At 42.4% G+C, this 21,086-nt stretch overlaps 1 protein-coding gene across 1 annotated transcript; it reads left to right on the top strand.

The window, feature by feature from the left end:
* Positions 1 to 6,618: 6,618 nt before the first annotated feature.
* On the top strand, positions 6,619 to 14,215 carry KRT28 (keratin 28). The gene is made up of 8 exons (XM_026512877.4): positions 6,619 to 7,116; positions 7,560 to 7,642; positions 8,193 to 8,349; positions 9,113 to 9,274; positions 9,363 to 9,488; positions 12,466 to 12,683; positions 13,683 to 13,738; positions 14,010 to 14,215. Exons 1-8 carry the CDS (start codon positions 6,667 to 6,669, stop codon positions 14,150 to 14,152), a joined length of 1,395 nt encoding a protein of 464 aa, XP_026368662.2. The 5' UTR covers positions 6,619 to 6,666; the 3' UTR covers positions 14,153 to 14,215.
* The last annotated feature ends 6,871 nt before the right edge of the window (positions 14,216 to 21,086 follow it).

Consider the following 21,086-nt stretch of genomic DNA (forward strand, 5'->3'; position numbering starts at 1 on the left):
GACTTAGTACTCTGCTAGTATATGGAGTAGGTGGATTTATTAAGGGCTGGATTTATTCTTTGCCCCTAAGATTACCTTGTGTTCCCTGGTGAGTTCCTAGATTACCCATGTCTACCCCTTCCTCTGTATCCTTACTGATTTGAACTTGTTTTCCCCAACACCTGAGCCCTGGTCCCCAGGGCATTTACTTGGGAATCCTGCTGGGTACACCTTACCCTCTGTACTCCAAACTGATGACCAGAGCCATATTGCTAAATGAATGGACTTCTGTATAGTTAAGGCTCCATGACCTTCATAGCACCAAATATTACCATAGTTAAGAAACTGTCCACTGTGGTTGGCATGTCTTTTTATGTGGGTACCAGCCTCCCTTCTGGGGAACCAGTCTCCTAAGCTTCACTGTTGAAGTCCCAACATGCCACACTGTAAAACCCTAAAACAGAGATGTTGCTGGGTAAGGACTCAGCTGCCACTGGGAATATACTGTTGAGAAACACTACCTTTTAAAATATCTAACAAAGTTAGACAAATCCTAGGATTTAGAGTAGTATTCATAATCTGAGATGGCCATTCTCCTTATTCTGAAGAAATAAAGTGTTTTCATACTCAATGACACAAATTTAAATATGTTACTATGAGATAGTTTGTTATTAAGCTTTGTCTCTTCTACCCTTTCCCACCACCACCACCACCTGCCTAACTGTCCCCTTCCCCCAAGCCAAGATCTCAGCTAGTCAGAGGTCTTCATCTGGTTGGGTGGTAACCCAAACCTTCATTTTTGAAAGGTCTAAATCATTGTAGTCCTGGCTTCTTACCTGTTCAGTCTTCCAATACCTTCTTAGACAATTACTTACATTACATTTTCTCTGAAAAAGTAACTACTTTATCCCTGATAAAGAACTGCTTTTTGAATGTTAACTTATTGCAGTAATCATTTCACTGTACAGGTAAGTCATTATGCTATACACCTTTAACAGTGCGATATGTCAATTATATCTCAATAGAACTGAAAAAAATTCTAAAATAGAACTTTCTGAACTGGACTCAAACTACAGTTTAATAAAGACTGCCTAAACAAGTTTGATGTTAACAAGGACATTGGTATTTATAGTTTAAAAAAGTTACTGTTAACTGTACAGATCACTATTCTTACTACTTGGATTTATCATGTAACTATTTAAAAAATCCCATACACATTCTTACAAATTCTAAAGTTGTTATAGGGTCCTGCTATTTAAGCAGGACAGTGTCCAGTGAGGCTAGCAGAGCCAATTCTGGCACTCCTGTGGAATGCTACTAAACAGCAAAAGCTTGTCTCTCCAGAAGGATTTGCATCATGCTGCTTAAAGCTTTGCGCCATGAGTCTGATGTCTGTGATGGCTCAATTTTGCTAGGGCATCTTAGTTATGGTCAGGTTTATAAGGGAAATAGCTTGAGTAAGGTTAACTAAGGTTCACCCAGTATCCCATCTATATTGCATCTGGAGAGTAAGAATTAGGGAAAGAGGTCATTTGTGGCTTTAAGAGTCCATTTCAAAGTCAACGGTTCCTGTTCTTCATGTCCTGGCACTGGCATTTTCGAATCATGTAACATTTGGACAAGTTACTTCAACCCTTCTGAGTCTCAGTTTTCTTATCTATACAATAGGAACAATAGCTACTTCAGTTGAGATTATTGTGGGGATAAAATGAGTTAATGCCAATAAAACCCTTAAAAAATGCCCACCATGGAGTAGACTCTGAAGAAACAGTATGCTATTTCGCACAGGGAAGAAAACCATCAACAAAATGAAAAGGCAACCTACCGAGTGGAGGAGATATTTGCAAATGATATATCCAATGGGGGTTAATGTCCAATATATATAAAGAACTTACGCAACTCAAAACACGAAACACACACAAAAACATAAAATCCAACTAGAAGTGAGAGAAGACATGAATAGACAACTCTCCAAAGACACATGAGAAGATGCTCGATCACTAATTATCAGGGAAATGCAAATCAAAACCACAGTGAGATATCACTTTACACCAGTCAGAATGGCTAGAATGAAGAAGAGAAACAATCAGTGTTGGCAAGGGTGTAGTGAAAAAGAACCCTTGTGCACCATTTGCAGGAATGTAAATTGGTACAATCGCTGTGGAAAACAGTATGGGGTTTCCTCAAAAAATAAAAAATAGGAAAACCATATGATCCAGTAATTCCACTACTGGAATATTACTTGGCCATAACAACGGATGAGAGATCTTGCCATTTGCAACAACATTGATGGACCTAGAGGGTATTATGCCAAGTGAAATAAGTCAGACAGAAATACAAATACCATATGATTTCACTTCTATGTGGAATCTAAAAAACAAAAAGCAGAAACAAACCCATAAATACAGAGAACAAACTGATGGTTGCCAGAGGGGAGGGCAGTGGGAAGATCGGTATACTGAGTGAAGGGGAATAGGAGATACAGGCCTCCAGGTATGGAATGAAGTAGTCACAGGGCTTCAAAGGTACAGCATAGGGAATGTAGTCAATGCTCTTGTAATGGCGCTGCACGGTGACAGATGGCAGCTACACTTGTGAGGGCAGCATAAGTACTGAGCTGTCAAATCGCTACATTGTACACTTGAAACTAAGGAAATATTGTGTGTCAACTACACTTAAATTATAAAACAAAAAATACTATACATTTTGAAAAATATTTTCAAAATATTATCAAAAAACTGAAAAAGACAGTCCTGAAATTCGGTAACTGCTATAAATTTTTAATTCTGTTCTTTCAATACATCTGCTTTTATTCTTTATTTATATAAAAAAGGGTATATAAACAACCTTTATAAATTTAGTGCTCCTGGTATGTATTAAATAAGTCCAAATAAATGAGGGTTTTATAAAGCAAAAAAACAAAACAAAACAAAACAAAAAAAGCCTGTGTTCTGTTCATCCTCAGAGAAATATGTTTATTGGTTAAATAATCTAGTCTCTCCAAAGATGGACATGAGCATCACAATGGGTTGTTAGAGTACGTGGTCATTGACGTGGTCTGCCGTGGGGTAGAGATCAAGGTCAGGTCACTGTCCTGGGGCTGCAAAACAAAATTCCAGATAGTAGGAAGAGTGGCGACAGTGTGTCAAAAAGGTTTAGGATGAATATAGTCCTATGAACCTGAGGTCCAATAAAACAGAGCACGAGGTGAAGGTAAGTGGGAAGGACCAGGTGATTGTCCCAAAGTTTTGAGAGAGTTGACCATCCCTAAAAGCTACAGCTGTGGTCACCTTAATCATGAGGCAAACGACCCATGCTGCATCTCTGAATGACAAAGAGAAATAAGTTATCACAACAAAAATTAATCCAGTCTGGAACCCAGATATGAAGGATATTTTTTTAAGGATACTTTTTGAACTAGGTTGTCCCACAGAAAGTCACGCCAAAGAAGGTAGGACTCTGAGTTGTCACATTGGCTTTTTCTAAATAAAAACACAAACATCATCTCGCACCCCGACACTGAGTATGAGACCTCGCAGCCTAGTACCAGTTAGAAAGGGAATTATTGTGAATTAGTACAAATAGTAGACATTACCTAGGGGGAGAATTTGAGTAGTGCTCCGAAAATAGGTTTGTTCTTCAGGATTTTAGCAAAGAGAAAAATCGCATACTGAAGCTTCTAATTAACCTTTCCTACTCTGAGTAAGTTACCTCAGGAGAAATGCTTGAAAAGCATAGATAAGCAGGTTCACAGGCTAGCTGAGCCATGACAAAGCTGATGACCTTTGTGGAAGAGGAACTCTCATTCAAGTTCTGATCTATAAAGCCTCTGGAAGGTTTTCTAAAGTAAGAAATTTGAAGGCAAGACTAGAAAACAAAATGGTACCAAAATGCATCTCAGTAAATTGAAAACAGTTGTAAAGATAAAAGCAAGCGGGGTACGGCTAATAAACCCATAAAAAGATGCTCAACGTCACTAATCAGTAGGGAAATGCAAATCAGAACTACCATGAGATACCACCTCACACTCATTAGGAAAGCTACCATTAATAATAATAATAATAATAACAGAAAAAAAATAATAATAATAGAAAACAGCACGTTTTGGAAAGGTTGTGAGGAAACTGGAATCTCTGTCCCCTCTTGGTGGAAATCAATGGTACAGACGCTGCAGAAACCAGTATGATGATTCCTCAGAAAATTAAAAACAAAAGTACCACATGATCCAGCAGTTTCACTTCTGGGTCTAAAGCCAAAAGAATTGATACTAAGGTCTTGAAGCACTGTTTATATGGGCCGTGTTCACAGCAGCATCACCCACAGTCAAAGCTTGGAAGGCATTTGTTTTCTTCCCTTCTGATGCCCCACTACTAATATAGTGCTCTGTGCATTGTAGGTGCCCGTTAAATACTTCTTGAATGAACAACAACAACAACAAATGCATGAATGACACCTGATAGGCAGCATAACTGTAGTCAAAAGTTTCATTTTGCTATTAACTAGCAATTCGGAAAAGAATTTTGTAAGAAATATGTTTATGTTTTTCATTAAAGAGAGATTTTGGCATCATTGGAGTTACTTTTCTGACTTTAAGATAACTGTATTTAACAAAAGGACCGCCACACTGAATCCCAAGGCCCATTCTGGTCTGACTCACCCTGCTTCATGCTGTGTGTCCCTGAACAGTCCTTGCCCTGTTTTCTTGTCGTTAAATCGGAAGAAGGAAATCTCTCTTCCTAATTCGCAGATTCTTTGAAGGTTCAAATGAGATAATGCACAAGAAATCCCTTTGGAAGCTGTAAAGCACCATATAAATATAAGGAAATCTTGTCTTTATACTCATCGTGCTCTGGAACTTTGAGAAGATAAATGTTGTGGTTGCTTCTTACCAGGGTCTTAATAATTTCCAGCTGAGGGCTTGTAGGACCCAGGCTGAAGTGGTGACTCAGCCCCAAGCCACATCCATTTGCAGGCGAGCGCTGCCCCCTGGTGGAAGTAGAAGGGCAGGGACAATTGGGGCGAACAGCGTGGGATCACCAGGGGTGATGCTATGGGGGAAACAACTTATTTCAACTTATGCTTTTTTAAAAAAACAGCTTCTTTCCCTTTTTTGTCACAAAACGTTCCTTGGAAATTTTTTTTACATATGCAGGATGTGTACACACTACACCTATAACTTGTCTAATTACTATTTACAGTTAATCTGGCATTGACAATTTACAATTCTACAATTTTGATATTCCAATTCATTAATATTTCAATTTCAATAATGCAATAACTTAAGAGAATAATTTCACAATTAACATAACATGTTAAGACTACTGAGGGCAATATATAAAATAGGTATTTGTATGGGCATGGATCATTTAGAGAAATTATTTGTATCTATAATACACTCATGATGCCAGAATCTCAAGGCTATCTAGAACATATGCCAAGTCTTCATCCGGCATGTTCCTGGTGACTCTGAACAAATTGTTTAACATGTGTGGGTCTCAGTGGCCTCATATGACAAAGGGACTGAATTAGGTAATGTCTAAGGTGGTTGGCCGCTCTAAAAAAAAAAAAAAAATCCTACAACTTTGCCCAGAAAATGCATTTAAAGGCCATGCTGATGACAGCCAGAGCACCAGCTGACCAGGCTTCAGAATCCTTGTGCCAATTCCAGGAGACACCCTGACTGTCCTGGAGGCAAAACAATTTTATACATGTCTTCTCCACAGAACCTGGAACCAGTCAAGCCCAACCAAATCCTTCCTATCTCTCCTTTCCCTGTCCTCTCCCCCTTCTTCACCCCCACCTTCCTGGCCACTGCCCCACAAGGAGGCTTGTCAGGTCACTTCTGGCTCACTTCTCCTGCCCTCTCAGCTGGACACACACATACCCAGTCATTCCAAACTCTTTGATACAGAAGGCTAAACATGACCCAGCTTCTGCCTGATCCTGACCATACATTTCTTAAAGACTGTGCCCGTATCTTTTCCATCTTTGCGTTTATTTATCATTATGTCTTCATTTTTGCATTTAGCTTTGAATACCAGACATAGTGGCCATACATGTTCAACAAAGGAATCAGTTAATACTTTTGTTATTTTTCAAGGTAATACATAGATGTCATAATCATGGTAAGACCAGAGAAGTTACCAGGATCATATTTTTTAAATAACACAATTTTATTTATTTATTTATTTATTTTGCCATGGCACGATAAAATATGTGTTTCTTAGGAAATCGTTCTTTATATACCTCTCTGGTAATGAAGACCCAACTGTAGCTAACTGATGGTACCCTATCACAATCTTACTTTTAAAACTTTATAGTATCTGGTGCCACCTAATGACGGTATATTCCTAGGGTCTAGATGAAAGTAAAGGATTACTCACTCAAAATTAGAAGTTAAAATAATGAACTTAATATAGAATGAACCCTGTTATATTTAAGATAACAAATATCCTGAAGCAACAGCCAGGGATGCTAGACATCAATTTAAAAAAAAATCACCTAATTATACATAATTTCATGCTAATCGGAATGATGCCATTTTTCTCCTGGCATGCATAACTTAAATAGGAACACCCGAATAATTGTGTATAAAAGCCCAAAGAAAGCATCAGCACATGATATCCAGGTCTCCTTTGAAACTACAGCTATCTTGTTACAGACAAGCTGAACGTTGCTCATTCTATCATGTCGCTCCGATTTTCTAGTGGGTCCAGGCAGATTTGCTTATGGTCTGGAGCTGGATCTGTCCGACCAACCAGTGGAGGCTCGGGGTTTGCAGGCAGCAATGCATGTGGCGGCTCTGTTGCTGGAAGTGGATTTTCCTGTGCCTTGGGAGGGGGCCTGGGCAGTGTTCCTGGGGGGAGCCATGCTGGTGGTGTCCTTGGAAACGCTGCTTGTTCTGGCTTTGCTGGAAATGAAGGGGGACTTCTGTCTGGGAACGAGAAGGTGACCATGCAGAATCTTAATGACCGTTTGGCCTCCTACCTGGACAACGTGCGAGCTCTGGAGGAGGCAAATGCTGAACTAGAGAGGAAAATCAAGGGTTGGTATGACAAATACGGACCAGGATCTTGCCGTGGACTTGATCATGACTATAGCAGATACCACCTAATAATCGAGGATCTTAAGAATAAGGTGAGAAATCACAAATCTGAAAATACTCAAAGTATTTAAAAATAAGAATTACCTAGCAGAAGACACAGAACATGAATAGGAAATGCTTCATAATTATTATCTGTCAGTTATGGTCATACTTATTTATTATTTATTTTCAGAAATAATTCTTCCTATTAGTCAAAAAGAGGCACTTTGATGCATGAATTTCAAGGAGCTTCAATGTTACTGGTTTTGAAATACATTCATTGATAAGAAAGCATTGCATTCTAAAAGTTATGTGAGTAGAGGAGAGGAAATAACTACATTTGTAATTCTTAAAAATCAAAATTTTAAATATCTTGATTGTCACTTAAGGAAATAAGAATTTTACGCAAATGTTAATCGTGTCACATTTTTTATTTCCTGAGATCAATTATAAGAGCGGGCTTATTTGTTGTGTCCTCCCTTTTGGTTTCTTCTAGATTATCTCTTCCACTACTGCTAACGCTAATGTAATTCTGCACATTGACAATGCCAGACTGGCTGCTGACGATTTCCGGCTAAAGTAAGTGATAGGAAATAATCACCCTCTAGAAAAAGTTTCCAGTCTATTTAATATGCTAAATAAAATTTCTATTTCATCCCGAGTGGAATAAACTATAAAGGATTAAAGGAAGTAACGTGTGTTACGATACAACAATACCTTTGACACGAGGCATGTTCTTACAATCAGCTATCCTCACAATTTATACATATTTTTTACGTTCTTGGGACACAATATCACTGTATTTCTACGCCTGCCTGGAAGAGTGCCAAGCGCAAGCAGTAGCTCATAAACACGCAAGTAAGGAAAAATAGTCACTAAGCTAAAATTCTAAAATGGCATATTTTCATGTAATCGTGATCCGCTCTCAGAATTTGTGTCACTAAGTAACTGCCAATTTCCTTGCACAGAACTGGGTGGAAGGAGTGGAGGAAGGCGTTCGCTGTATACTTTCATAACAGTCTGAGTCCCAATTCACTTTCCAATGTGCCGCTCAAAGCACCTGAGGTTTTATTTTTCCGCCGCTTGAGGTTGCCTAACTTCGGCTGAAATGCATTTAATGCCCGCCAAGGTATGAAAACGAGCTCGCCCTTCACCAGAACACGGAGGCTGACATCAACGGGCTGCGGCGGGTCCTGGACGAACTAACCCTCTGCAGAACCGACCAGGAGCTCCAGTACGAAGCCCTGAGCGAAGAGTTGAGGTACCTCAAGAAGAACCACGAAGAGGTAGGAGACGCCGTCCTTCTGGGCAACTCGTGACTCTGCACATTTTAAAGACTTCGCGGGGAGGGCCATTAAATGATCATAGTATTTCGTGCTCATTATCGTAATTTCGACAATGCCAAAGGCATACAAAGAAAGAATTTTCTTTCTCCCCGCTCTCTGCCCTTCTGATCTCATCCCCCGAGGTTAGAAATATCAACCATCTGATCTGTACCCTTCCACCGTTTAGGCTGACAGAACAGTGTATCCTTTTGAAAATGGTGCATGGCTTTTGCATTGATACACCTGTCTTTGTTTGCACCCGATTATTCTGTCATTCGTAAAAGCCCATCCCTGAGGTCAACCTTCTCACAAAAGACCTCTCTGGCTAGGAAACGTTGTCACTGTTCTCTCCTTTCAATGAGCCTGGCTGTACTTGAATGTTGGACCCTGCACAGTAATAACCCCAGTACCTGACATGTTATGTAAACCAGGCAGCTTCAAACCCCTTAGGGGAAAAATAAATGACTATCCCCAAAATAGTCTCCAAAACAATGGATGAAAAATGTTCGGAGAACACCGTATGACAGGTTAGAAAAACCTAAAACACCAACTACTTGCTCCCCAGGAGAGAACTGTGGGGGAGGGAAAGGCCGGGAGACAGGAAAAGAGAAAGAGGAGAGGGAAGAGTCACAGGGCAGAGGGCTGGAAGGGCAGCAGCGCGGGGGAGCAGTCGCACGTCCTGAGCATAAACTGAGCCTCAAGTCCAGCTCCCGTTTCCCCGCAGGAAATGCAGGTCCTGCAGTGCGCGGCCGGAGGGAACGTGAACGTGGAGATGAACGCGGCGCCCGGCGTGGACCTCACGGTCCTGCTGAACAACATGCGGGCCGAGTACGAAGCCCTGGCCGAGCAGAACCGCAGGGACGCAGAGGCCTGGTTCAACGAGAAGGTGAGGCCGCCCACCCAGCCCTCCCCCCGCCCCCCGGCCAGCCCGGTGGGGTGCAGGCCCGCTCACCCCCCGGCACCCCACTTTGCAGAGCGCCACCCTGCAGCAGCAGATCTCCGACCACGCGGGCGCGGCCACCTCGGCCAGGAACGAGCTGACCGACCTGAAGCGCACCCTGCAGACCCTGGAGATCGAGCTGCAGTCCCTCCTGGCAACGGTAGGCGAGGGCGCGGGACAGCCTGCGCTTGGTGACTCTCCCTGGAGCCCTCCTCGTCTCCCCTGTTAGAGCTTTACCTACAAATACTTAGAGCGGAAGAGGGCAGGGAGGACAGACGCTGAGACGTTCAGAAAGAGAGACGGAGCGTTTCTTGCTCCCTGAGATCACTGAGGATTTCCTTCTTGGCCTCTGCTCAGTGTCCCTTTCGTGACAATAGCTCACGGTACACACAGTCCCTAACTCAGCCCTTGGGGCAAGCAGCAGGGGTGCTACCCTGCCTGGAAATTGTCAGGCCAATGTCAGGGGGCCATCCAAGGCAGACCTAGCGTCACCAGCATCTCCTGGTACTGATGAAGGCCAATTACAGCCACGTGGTGCTTTTCATCAGGCAGAGGAAAAGACGGTAGGTATCTGAATCCCTGTGAGCTCGGGCAGCCCCTTCCTCCCCACCCACCTCACAGAGCTGGGCATTCAGCCACCTTGGCACCTCCTGCCAGTTAGTTCAGACGTTACCATGGAGACCATCCAGGACTAAAAATGGCTTCCCTTCTGGGGCATGAGCTGGCAGCACCCAAAAAGCTTGAATTACCGCATACCCGTGGCCCAGGGGTTCCCGTCCTCATCAGGGGTTTCATGCTCCCAGAGGACACGAAGTTGGAACCCAAAGAAAAGAGCCATTGATACAAACGAGTGCAGTGAGCAGAGAAGGTAAGGACGACTCAAAACTCTAGGAAGACACCCTAAAAGGGCACAGTGCTCTCTTACCATATAATGTTTAGATGAGAGACTTGTGTTGACCACTGACTAACCCCCAACTTAACCAGGATGCCCCTCTTGTCCTGACCCTGGTCACCACGGCTTGGCTGGTAGCCCCACCCTCCCCCTGCCACCCTGGGCTCCTGGAGCCCTGCTCCCTGCCCTGCTCCCTTCTTCCCTGCGACTAGAACCCCGAGGGCCTGTGCCTGCTGCCGTATCCCTGAGCACAAATCTGCTGTCTCATTTCTGAGCTACGTTGAAGGAAATAAATAAACTCCTGAGTTCCGGGATCAGAAGGGGAGCATGTTCACGTAAGAGATGATGTTAGAAAGTAGTTAATTCTGTGCAGTGGGGAGGACCATAGCTTGGGCTCAGGAGATAATCCACACAAAAAAGCCCATGTTAGACAACAAAACTGAATTCTAGAATAATGGTGGCATAGAACCTAACTTCCATACTTGGGATTCTTTTGTCATAGACAGATTCTAAGCAGGATCTTCTATCGTTTAGCATACAAATCACGTGTAAGTTGGGAGTTGTCTAAATATATAAACTTTTCCTATGCTTCCTGTAGTATGCAAATTTGCAAGTTCACCCTGTCCTCTTTCCTCATCTACAAGCTAACCTTTACTGTGAAAGGCTGTATAGATAGGGATGCCGTCCCCTCTCATTAAGAAGAGTATTAGCCATCTTAGAAAAGGAATACCAGGGGCACCTGGGTGGCTCAGTCGGTTAAGCATCCAACTCTTGATTTCGGCTCAGGTCATGATTTCAGGGTTGAGATTGAGGCCCTCGTCAGGCTCTGTTCTGGGCAGGGAGCCTGCTTGAGGTTCTCTCTCTCCCTCTCCTTTAACCCCTCCCCCCTCTCTCCCTCTCTATCTTAAAAAAAGTGGGGGGGAGGAATAAAATGAATACCATATGAGAATACATCATCAGGGAAATTAATGTCTTGAACAGCCAAGCACACACGTCACTGACGTCTTGCCTCTTGGTGCCCCCTCCTCCCCATAACCATCCTGTTCACCTTCCACTCCTTTGCCCTGGAGAACCTGGCACCACCCATATAAGATACCAGCTGGCCTATTTATTAAGCCAGTGGTTCTTAGCCCCATCAAACCCCATGTCCACCTGTTATGATGAATACTTTATAACTCTCTCTTTATTGTAGAATGAAGTGAAAAGAGGATAAATGAAGCAATATGACAAATTTTAAAAACCACTATAATGCCATAAGTGCAATAAAAAAGGAAAACTAAATTTTTTATTTCATATTTTTAAATAAAATCTATTCCATATGTAAACACTTGGGCCCAACTACCCCCAGAACAGGTAATGAGAGAGACAGAGGTTTACCTCTTCCCTTGATAAATAAGTTTTTATTTTAAACAAGGTCAGATCAGGAGCGGCTCCACCCAAGAACAGGAAAATGAAAGAGTGTGAATGCGGGTGGACCCTCGGATAATAACTAATATCAGGAGAAGTAATAACCACCCAGAGGTACTTATCTATGATAAGGGGAGAGGAAAATTACTTTAATTGAAGTAGTCATCACATGACCAGACAGATGACAGGCTGTGCAAGTGGAAACGAGGAGGTATAATATTCATAAGAACAGTGTGGAAATAATGACCTGTACTGTGCTATGAAACACATCTCTTGTGTTGAAAGCCCACCCCTGTTAAGGCATTCATTCCATCTCCAGTGCTTCGTAAAAGGCCTTTGAATAAGAGCAAGCAAATCTGGGACAGATCAGAAAAAATAAAAAGCAGCATGCAAGGCCTTGGAGCAGTGGTGGGGTAGGTCTCTGGGGACAGGAGCAGGATAAGAGTGAAGAACAAAACCCAACCTAAAAATAAATATGTAACTTCAACATATAAAATTTCCAATATGATTTCTTTTTGCACTATCCCCCCAAAACAGTTTTAATATGTAGGTTGGTCATGATAGGAAAGATTACCTAAATATCATGAGAGTTCATTGGAACAGTCAAAGGTCTCGTGGGAAAGGGTCATTTATGCCATAGGAGGTCCTCCAGCGTGCCGGGCCCCCACCCGGGAAACGCCTGTGACTTCCCCTTCCTCCGCACCTCCCGCGTTGTGGTGACGAGCCCCACAGATTTCCAAAACTCACCTAGGACGTGGTGCTGCTGTTCGCTGAGAAGCTCTGGCCTGCATAGCCCTCAAAGTGGCTTCCTCCTTGCTATGCCACCCCCTGTCCCCAGAAACACTCCCTGGAGTGCTCCCTGACCGAGACCGAAGGCAACTACTGCGCCCAGCTCGCCCAGATCCAGGCTCAGATCGGGGCCCTGGAGGAGAAGCTGCACCAGGTCAGGACCGAGACGGAGGGCCAGAAGCTGGAGTACGAGCAGCTGCTCGACATCAAGGTCCACCTGGAAAAGGAGATTGAGACCTACTGCCGCCTGATTGATGGAGACGGCAAGTAAGTAATGGCATTTGAAAATCCGGTGTTTTCCCGGATGGGTTTTTACCTATTTTAAACCACAACCAAGGACTGGCCATCCATGTTCCATGCCTCCAAGCCCTTTGCTTTTCATTCCCACTGCAGAGAAGTGTGTCCACCTCTTCCCTCTGCAGTCATCCCTTCCGTATTTTATACATTCACAGCCCCTTTCTCGCCTGCTTTGGATGACCCCAGTCGTCCCTGCAGAAGACCCCATTCGGTATGCATGTTAATCAGTGTAGGTTTCAAGATCCCCCCCAACCAGGCTTTACCCATCTTTCCCTCCATTCCCAATATCATTGCTGCGCTGAAAGAAACGTACTCTATACAAACCCCCAGGATCTCTATGCTCCCCCAGGAGCATGCGACTCTTAATCTCAGGGTTGTGAGTTCAAGTCCCACATGGGTGTAGAAATTACTTAAATAAATAAAACACTTAAAAAAAGAGAAGAAGTAAGGTGCGCCTGGATGGCTCAGTCAGTTAAGTGTCCGACTCTTGATTTTGGCTCAGGTCACTATCTCAGGGTTGTGAGATCCAGCCCCACATTGGGCCCCCCACTGGACAAGGAGTCTGCTGAAGATTCTTTCTCTCCCTCTCCCTATGCCCCTCCCCTGCCTCTCTCCCTCTCTAAAAAAATGTATTATTTTCATCTAAAAAAGTATATATTCATATATGTATAATGGAATATATTATATATGCATATGACTATATATATATATTCTCCTTAGGCTTTAAATTCTTAGATTTAAAAAAATCAAATGAAAACAAAGTTGTTTTATATTCTTTCTTTAGAAGACATTGAATTATTTTCACCTCCTGTACATAAAACTTGTAAGTTTCCTTTATAGAAAACTAAGATCTGTTTTTGGCATACAATGTTCACTTGATTCACATTCATCATTTGACTCAATGAATAGTTCTTAAGTGATAACCTGAAATATTAAAGAATAAACTGGGGTGATTTTTTTTTTTTTCAGCTCATGCTCCAGATCAAAGGGTTTCGGGTCAGGAGGCTCAAGGAAGTCGCCTCAAGGTAATAAAATCGAGTTCTGTTTCTCCTGTAAGTACTTTTGCATTAATGGCAATTGGATACTGTGGCAACATCTGTGTTTAAGTAATTTTAACTAAAGTGCTCTGAACTTCATTATTTTAAGTGGGTAAAATTATCCCAAACTATCGTGATAAATCCGTACTGCCGTCTCACCAAAGTGTACATAATACATTATATCGCGACCAGCACGGGAATTCTTCCCCATGTAATCTTTTAGCTGGAATATGTGTATTCACAGGTGTTTTGTTTCTAGAGTTATCCAAAACCACACTGGTGAAGACAGTGGTTGAAGAGATAGATGAACGTGGTAAAGTGCTTTCATCGAGAGTTCATTCCATTGAAGAAAAGACATCTAAAATGACCAGCGGCAAAACAGAGCAGAAGGCGCCTTTCTAGGCGCCATTGAGAAAAGAACAATTTGAGAAAAGGTTCCTGTACAACTACATTATTCTAAATATCAAGGAAATAATAATAATAATAATAAAATCTTTCTACCCTTACCGATAAGTTACTTAGCAAAAATACCTGTTTTCTTAGTTAACTTTCACAGGGTCTTGGGTGTTTGTTTTCAAATAAATAAAAAAGTGGATGTGCACTCATTTCCATTCACCCATAACTAATAAACAGCTATTTGAGATTTATTTTTTTTTCTACATCTCATTCACGGGAGTACATTTATGGAATCTATTGTCATTGCCTTTCACTCTAGTTTTAAATAATAGTCAATACCACATGGCATTTAAATATTAGTATTCACTAGGCATCATCTTTAAATATCTCACCATTTTGCATGGGCAAATAAATAATCTGGAAAAAAAAATCAGAAATTCTCCTGTGATTGAAAAATCCCATCACTAGATGGCGCATTCCTGGTATTTTATCAACGAGCTTATCAAACTCTTCGGAGATCTGGATACTTCCCAGGATACTGTTCCCCATATAATCAGGATTACTTCTGGAAAGATCCACAGCAATGAGCCTCGTGTGAATGACTTTTTTCCTAGAGCAAACTTTCTGTCGAGCCCCAGATAGGAACTAGTTCCGGCTTAGCAGGCCATAACGTCTCTATTTCAACTACTTGGCTAAGACATTGTAGCAGAAAACAGCCATAGATGACAGGTAAAGGAATGAGCACCATCGTGTTCCAATAAAACATTATTTCTGGACACTGAAACTCGGATTGCAACTAAGTCTGTCGTATTATGAACTATTTTTCTTCTTTTGATTTTTTTCCCAGCTGTTTAAAAATGTAAAAACCATTCTTAGCTCATGAACTGTACAAAAACAGATAACAGGGGCGCCTGCGTGGCACAGCAGTTAAGCGTCTGCCTTCAGCTCAGGGCGTGATCCCGGCGTTATGGGATCAAGCCCCACATCAGGCTCCTCCACTATGAGCTTGCTTCTTCCTCTCCCGCTCCCCCTGCTTGTGTTCCCTCTCTCGCTGGCTGTCTCTATCCCTGTCAAATAAATAATAAAATCTTTTTAAAAAAAACAGGTAAAAAGACCAGATTCAACCCACCAACACCTGGTCTAGAACTTAAAGTCTCATGAGGTTGATGAACATTATGGTCATCGTGTTTCTGGACCAAAATGTATGGTAAGGAGTCCTAACAAACGTTCAAGTCCCTAAAAGAAGAGCTGCTCTCCTATTTCCGTAATATGTGGGCTGATTCTAATGGGAAGTTCCAGTGAAAGCAGGACTTCTACCCAACAGTTCAGCAGCCTCATGGGAGTTCACATAAGTGGCAAAGGATGGGATGTTTACAAACTCTTGAGCCAGGAAGTATCAAATGAAGCAAATACTAGAAATTCGTGGGGAAATAATCTCCCCAATATTCAGGGTTCAGGGGCAGCTGCGTCATTTGCAGGGTTAAGTGCAGGATGCAAATGTGGCGCCCCTTGTTCAAAACAAGTGTCCTTAGAGGCACTGAAAGATAAAGTTTTGTCCTTGCTTCTGCAGTCATACACTCTACTTGTGTTTTTTTTTAATTTGTCATTTCAGGTCATTTTAAATAAATAAAAATTAAAATGTTAAATTATTGCCATAAACTTTGCCATTCATTTTTCTATTGGGACATACCCATTTTAAATTCAAATAGAAGAATATTTAACTGGTGTACAGAATCACCGAAATAACACAGTGCCTATTTTGTAGCTGACGCATGTGAAGAGAGGGAAGAATCCTTCCTCGACTCTTCAAGGGCTTCCGTCTAGACGAAGAATTAATTTACGTGAATCAGATTAACAGGAGAAAAAAAACCAAAGTCTTATTACATGTGCACAGACACCCAATAATGAATTTGAGACCCAAAGAAACGACCAAAGGCAGGCAGTTTTTATACTTATTTAGACAAAGAGAAAATAAATCTGTGAGCAATTGACAGGAGAAAGAAAACAGTTTTGGGAGCTTCAATTAGTAAGGAATTCTTGGGCTGCGGTAGTAAACCGGTAAAAAGTAGCAAGAGTTGTTTATTCAACCTTTTTGGCTCTAAATTTTCCATCTTCAGGAATAAGGATGTCTCTTTACCTCTTGGTATAGAGACGGCATGTTTCACATGGGGGATTTATTGCCTGCTTTCAGGGGGACAGAGGAGGTCTGAGTGTCCTTCTTGTACAGGCTATCCCTTAAGTAGCTTTTATTTAAAGTTGTCAATATGCCAGGGGCACTTGGGTGGCTCAGTCGGTTATTAAGCAGCTGCCTTCAGCTCAGGTCGTGATCCCGGAGTCCCGGGATTGAGCCCCACATCAGGCTCCCTGCTCAGCAGGAACTCTGCTTCTCCCTCTGACCCTCCCCCCTCTCGTTCTCTCTCTCTCTCTCTCTCTCTCACTGACTCTTTCTCAAATAAATAAAATCTTTAACAAACATAAATAAAATAAAATATTCAATACGCCAAAGTGGCATATTTTGTGGCAGGCTGCCCTTGGTGAGCCCCTACACATGCGTGTGTATTTTGTTCTTACCAAACCAACACAACGGGGCTCTCCTTCGCTCCTGTATCTGCTCACACTCTGCCAACACTATGTACCATTGGCATAGTGATGAGTAAAAAAAGACAGGAAAAGATGCTGTGGGTTGCCCTATCCTTCTGGATCACTGTTCTCAGCCTAAGTGGCTGGCTCCTACAGGGATGTGACCCTACGTGCTAAGGTTCCTTCGTAGTTCCTGTTCCTTAGAACACCATTGTCTTCTTTCTCCATTTGAGACAAATTCCATTTGAATGGAAAACCTCTTGGGGGGGTGGGGGTTGTTAGAAACCCTACTTGCTCAGTCATAGACAAACTTACCTTGCACTCGCTGGGAGTTTCAGCAAACTCCCCAGGATGGGTCCACCAGCTCGCTGGGCAGCGGGGCATTGCCTATGGTACAGGCTGTGGCGGCAGTAAGGAAAAACTGCAGACAAAGCTATTTCCATCCATACGCCTCTGCTCAAATGCTTGTCCCATTGTCCCAGCAGGCTTCACTTACAAGACAAGCTCAGGAGATAAAATAAAGAATCTCAAGACAGCAACAGAAGAGCATTAAACCAAGCGTGGGGTCCTTCTGAACAGGAGACCTTGTGTCCGCGCACAGGTTTCACACCGATGAAGCCCGTCCTGCTTATCAGGTGAGCTCATGACACACTGACTCACTGTCTTCATGGTGATCGGATTTTCATGGTGTGATATTGTGATTTATGATAAGAAATACAGTTTTGTCCCATTCCTGGCACAGAGCTCCTAAAACCCTTGGAACTTCCAAGCTGTCCAGAACTATCGAGGTTCTTTTGTGATGTTACTGAGGTGACTTTTGGAAAGCCTATAAGGAAACCAAAGATGGGGGGTGGCTGTCAGTTGAGCCAACCATGTGAGTCGAGGGTTAGAACTGTCAGTCCCACCCCCAACCCCCACCTCCTGGAAGGGGACAGGCAGTGGAGTTTGAGCTCAATCACCAAAGGCCAAGATTTAATCAACCATACCCATGTAAGGAAGCTTCCATGAAAACCCAAAAAGATGGGGTTTGCAGGGCTTCCAAGCTGATGACCATGTGGAGATTTGGGGAGGACGGTGCATCGGGAGAGGGCACAGAAGCTCCGCACCCTTTGCCCATGCCGCACCCCATGCCTCGCTTCCATATGACTGCTCCTGAGTTCTAGCCTTTGATCATAAACCAGCGATCTAGTGAGTAAAATATTTCTCCGAGTTCTGTGACCCACTCTAGCAAATTAAGCAACCCAAGGAGGGGCTCCTGGGAAAACCTTTGATCTACAGCCAGTGGGTCAGAAGCACAAGTGACAACCCAGACTTGAGATTGGGGTCTGAACTAGTTGGAGGTTGAGTGAGCAGTCTTAGAGGACTGAACCCTTCGCCTATCTCCAGGTAGACAGTGTCAGAATTGAGTGTAGGAGAATTGTTGCTAGTGTCAAAGAAGTGCTTGGTGTTGGAGGGGTGCGGGGAGCCCACACCCTGGAACTGAAATCAGAGTTGTACTCCCTCGGTAGTTTGGGCAGCACACATTGCACTTTGTGGTAAGGGTGCTTTTGATGTGACAAGATTAAAAAGAAAAGCAAATAACTCTCAGTCATCATTTTGTTAAAAAAAAGAGAAAGAAATTACAAGCCTACAATGAAGTCATGTGGCCCCCACAACAACAGCAAACCCGAGACTTAGCTACAGTTTCGACCTTTTCCAGGAATGTGACCTTTTACCAGTCAATCTGAAATTTCCTGATCAGCGCTGGTGAGGTCATCTGCATGATAAAAACCCCTGCCCTTCTCTTTCCCCCCAAAAAGAAGAAGTAACAATCCTTTTGTTTTTTTCTGTTGCTAAAAACCCCTTGCCCCCCCCTTCCTATAAAAGCCTTCCATTTTGTACAGCTCCTCAGAGCGCCTCACTACTTGCAGCATGGCAAGTCACCCGATTCATGCATCACTTCATAAAGCCAATTAGCTCTTCAAATGTACTCTGTTGAATTTTGCTTTTTAATAATTTCTTGCCAAGGGAACAAACCAGAATTCCCTGTGTCTCTATTTAGCAAAGGAATAGATGTAAAATTAAGTGCTGGGTGTGTTTCCTGTGTGCTCTGTGGAGTTCATAGGATCAAAGCAAAGATCCCATCCTCAGAACTTAGTCTTAAATCTGCTCTTCCCTTCGAGGACGGTAAGAAGTCACCGTGGCCTTTAGGTCTGATTTTCCTTTGCTCAGCAGAACTCTAGGGCTCCTGAGTTCTTCAGGAGTTCTACCAATAATTACATGTTTTTCTCCAATCCTTGAAGGGTACTTTTTGCTGGGGTGAGCTTCCAAGGAATCGGTTGCCATCTGAAGGAGAAGGACTTCAGACACTGCGTGGTCGGTTGTTAAAGCAGAAATCACAAACAGATATCCCTTCTTTTAACAAATACCCAACATGCGTGGACACTCATTACAAGAGAAGTGAATTACCATTTGTTGTTGGGTGTCGCAAATGTGTTGCTATTGCTGTTTTCTCTTTAAATATTTTTTGTCATCACACAGACTTTTATAATACGTTACCATATATAGATAAATTTCCATTATAGATTCAGAGTTTCACATCTGTGGAGAAAGGTCTTTGTCATTCCAACACGATAAGTAAAATTGCCCATGTTTTTCTTTCAGTGCTTTTGAGATGATCATAGGATTTTTGTCATATGACATTTTATTCATGTAATATTTAACCATCCTCATTTCCTATAAATCACTCCATTGGAATAGTATATGCTATTTAATATACTGTTAAATTGTATTTTCTAATGTTTGATTTAAGATGTGTATTTCCAGAATACATCTTTTCTCTGGGAACTGATTTCCCCTAAACTTCTCATTGCCTGTGTTTGGATCTTATTCAGTGTAATGATTTTTTTTGCTTTGATTTCTAATCCTTTCCTAAGTTCTGTCTTCTCATTTCTAAGTGTCCTAATTATGGTTTATGTTGATTGTTTTTTCTTCCATCATTTTAATGCATTTGAGATCACTTCGAAATTGTAAATTTATCTTAATCTGTTTTGTGGACATTTCTTTCTGGCATGCTCTGATTTTCTATAGAGATGTGATTCAGCTCCTAATTTTTTCGTTTGCGTGCGCTAACATTTTGTGGGATTTTACCTCAATCCTTTTCTTCTGCTCATTTTTATAGGCCATTCACGTTCCTTAACCTCTAGAATGAGTATAGTTCCACATGGCTTTTCTAACTGCACACACGTGCCTTTTCTCATTTTTCATCTAGGGTTCAAAAATATATAGGCTTGATTTCAAATTTCCTGTCTCTTTTCCTCTCCTCCATGTATCTGGACCTTCTCTTTCCTTCATCTCTACTGACCCTATTCTGATCAGTTTCAATTCTTCTTCCTGGGGTTTCTTCTTATGGTGGGGCACTCTCCTGGAAGGGAAACACAGCTGGTCAGTTTTGAGAATTCGCAGGGTCTAGACTATTTCCGTCTGAGCTCATGTGAGACTCTTTTCACTCACGTACCTCTGAGTGGGCAAAACTCTTCCATTTGTAGGCAGATAGGGTTAGAGGTCTCCAGAAAAGGAAAGACAAGTCATAGCTTTCTTAACATAAGAGAAGTCATTTTAGGCTCCCAGCCATTCTCTGGTCCATGCCCGAACAGCCATTTTGCGATCTGCGCCTGACCAGCACTCCTTGCCCAAGCACACTTCGTGCAGAACTTTCTAGAAAGCATCAGAATGACCAAAAATACAAACATCTCAGTAGTTAGGATTTTAAAGAAATAACGGGAATGCAGAAACTAAGTCTCTACCAGGCCAGGAAATAGCCTAACCATATCAGAGACAACAAATCAATGAGAAGACTTCCAGTGCTGTTTCAAAAATAAAGGTTGACCGGGGCACCTGGGTGGCACAGCGGTTAAGCATCTGCCTTCGGCTCAGGGCGTGATCCCGGCATTATGGGATCGAGCCCCATATCAGGCTCTTCCACTGTGAGCCTGCTTCTTCCTCTCCCACTCCCCCTGCTTGTGTTCCCTCTCTCGCTGGCTGTCTCTATCTCTGTTGAATGAATAAATAAATAAAATCTTTAAAAATAAATAAATAAATAAATAAATAAATAAATAAAGGTTGACCTAACACACATCCTTGAGTCATTTTTTACAGGGTTTAAACCCTTTTGAGCACTCAAACACCAGACTCACTAGAGCAGAAAATTGGTGATGCTGACCCCCCCGCCATGACTTCAGTCAACTAGACCCTGGACTCTGTCCACTTAGGATGACTTTTCCCCAATTCTTTACTGAATTCTCCCTTGCCAAGCCCCATCCGTGAATACACAGGCACACTTAACTTACAACTTCCCTAATGTTGTTTGGAGAGACACTGC

Source organism: Ursus arctos, unplaced genomic scaffold (genome assembly GCF_023065955.2).
Source record: "Ursus arctos isolate Adak ecotype North America unplaced genomic scaffold, UrsArc2.0 scaffold_24, whole genome shotgun sequence".
In the NCBI taxonomy this organism is placed as follows: Eukaryota; Metazoa; Chordata; class Mammalia; order Carnivora; family Ursidae; genus Ursus; species Ursus arctos.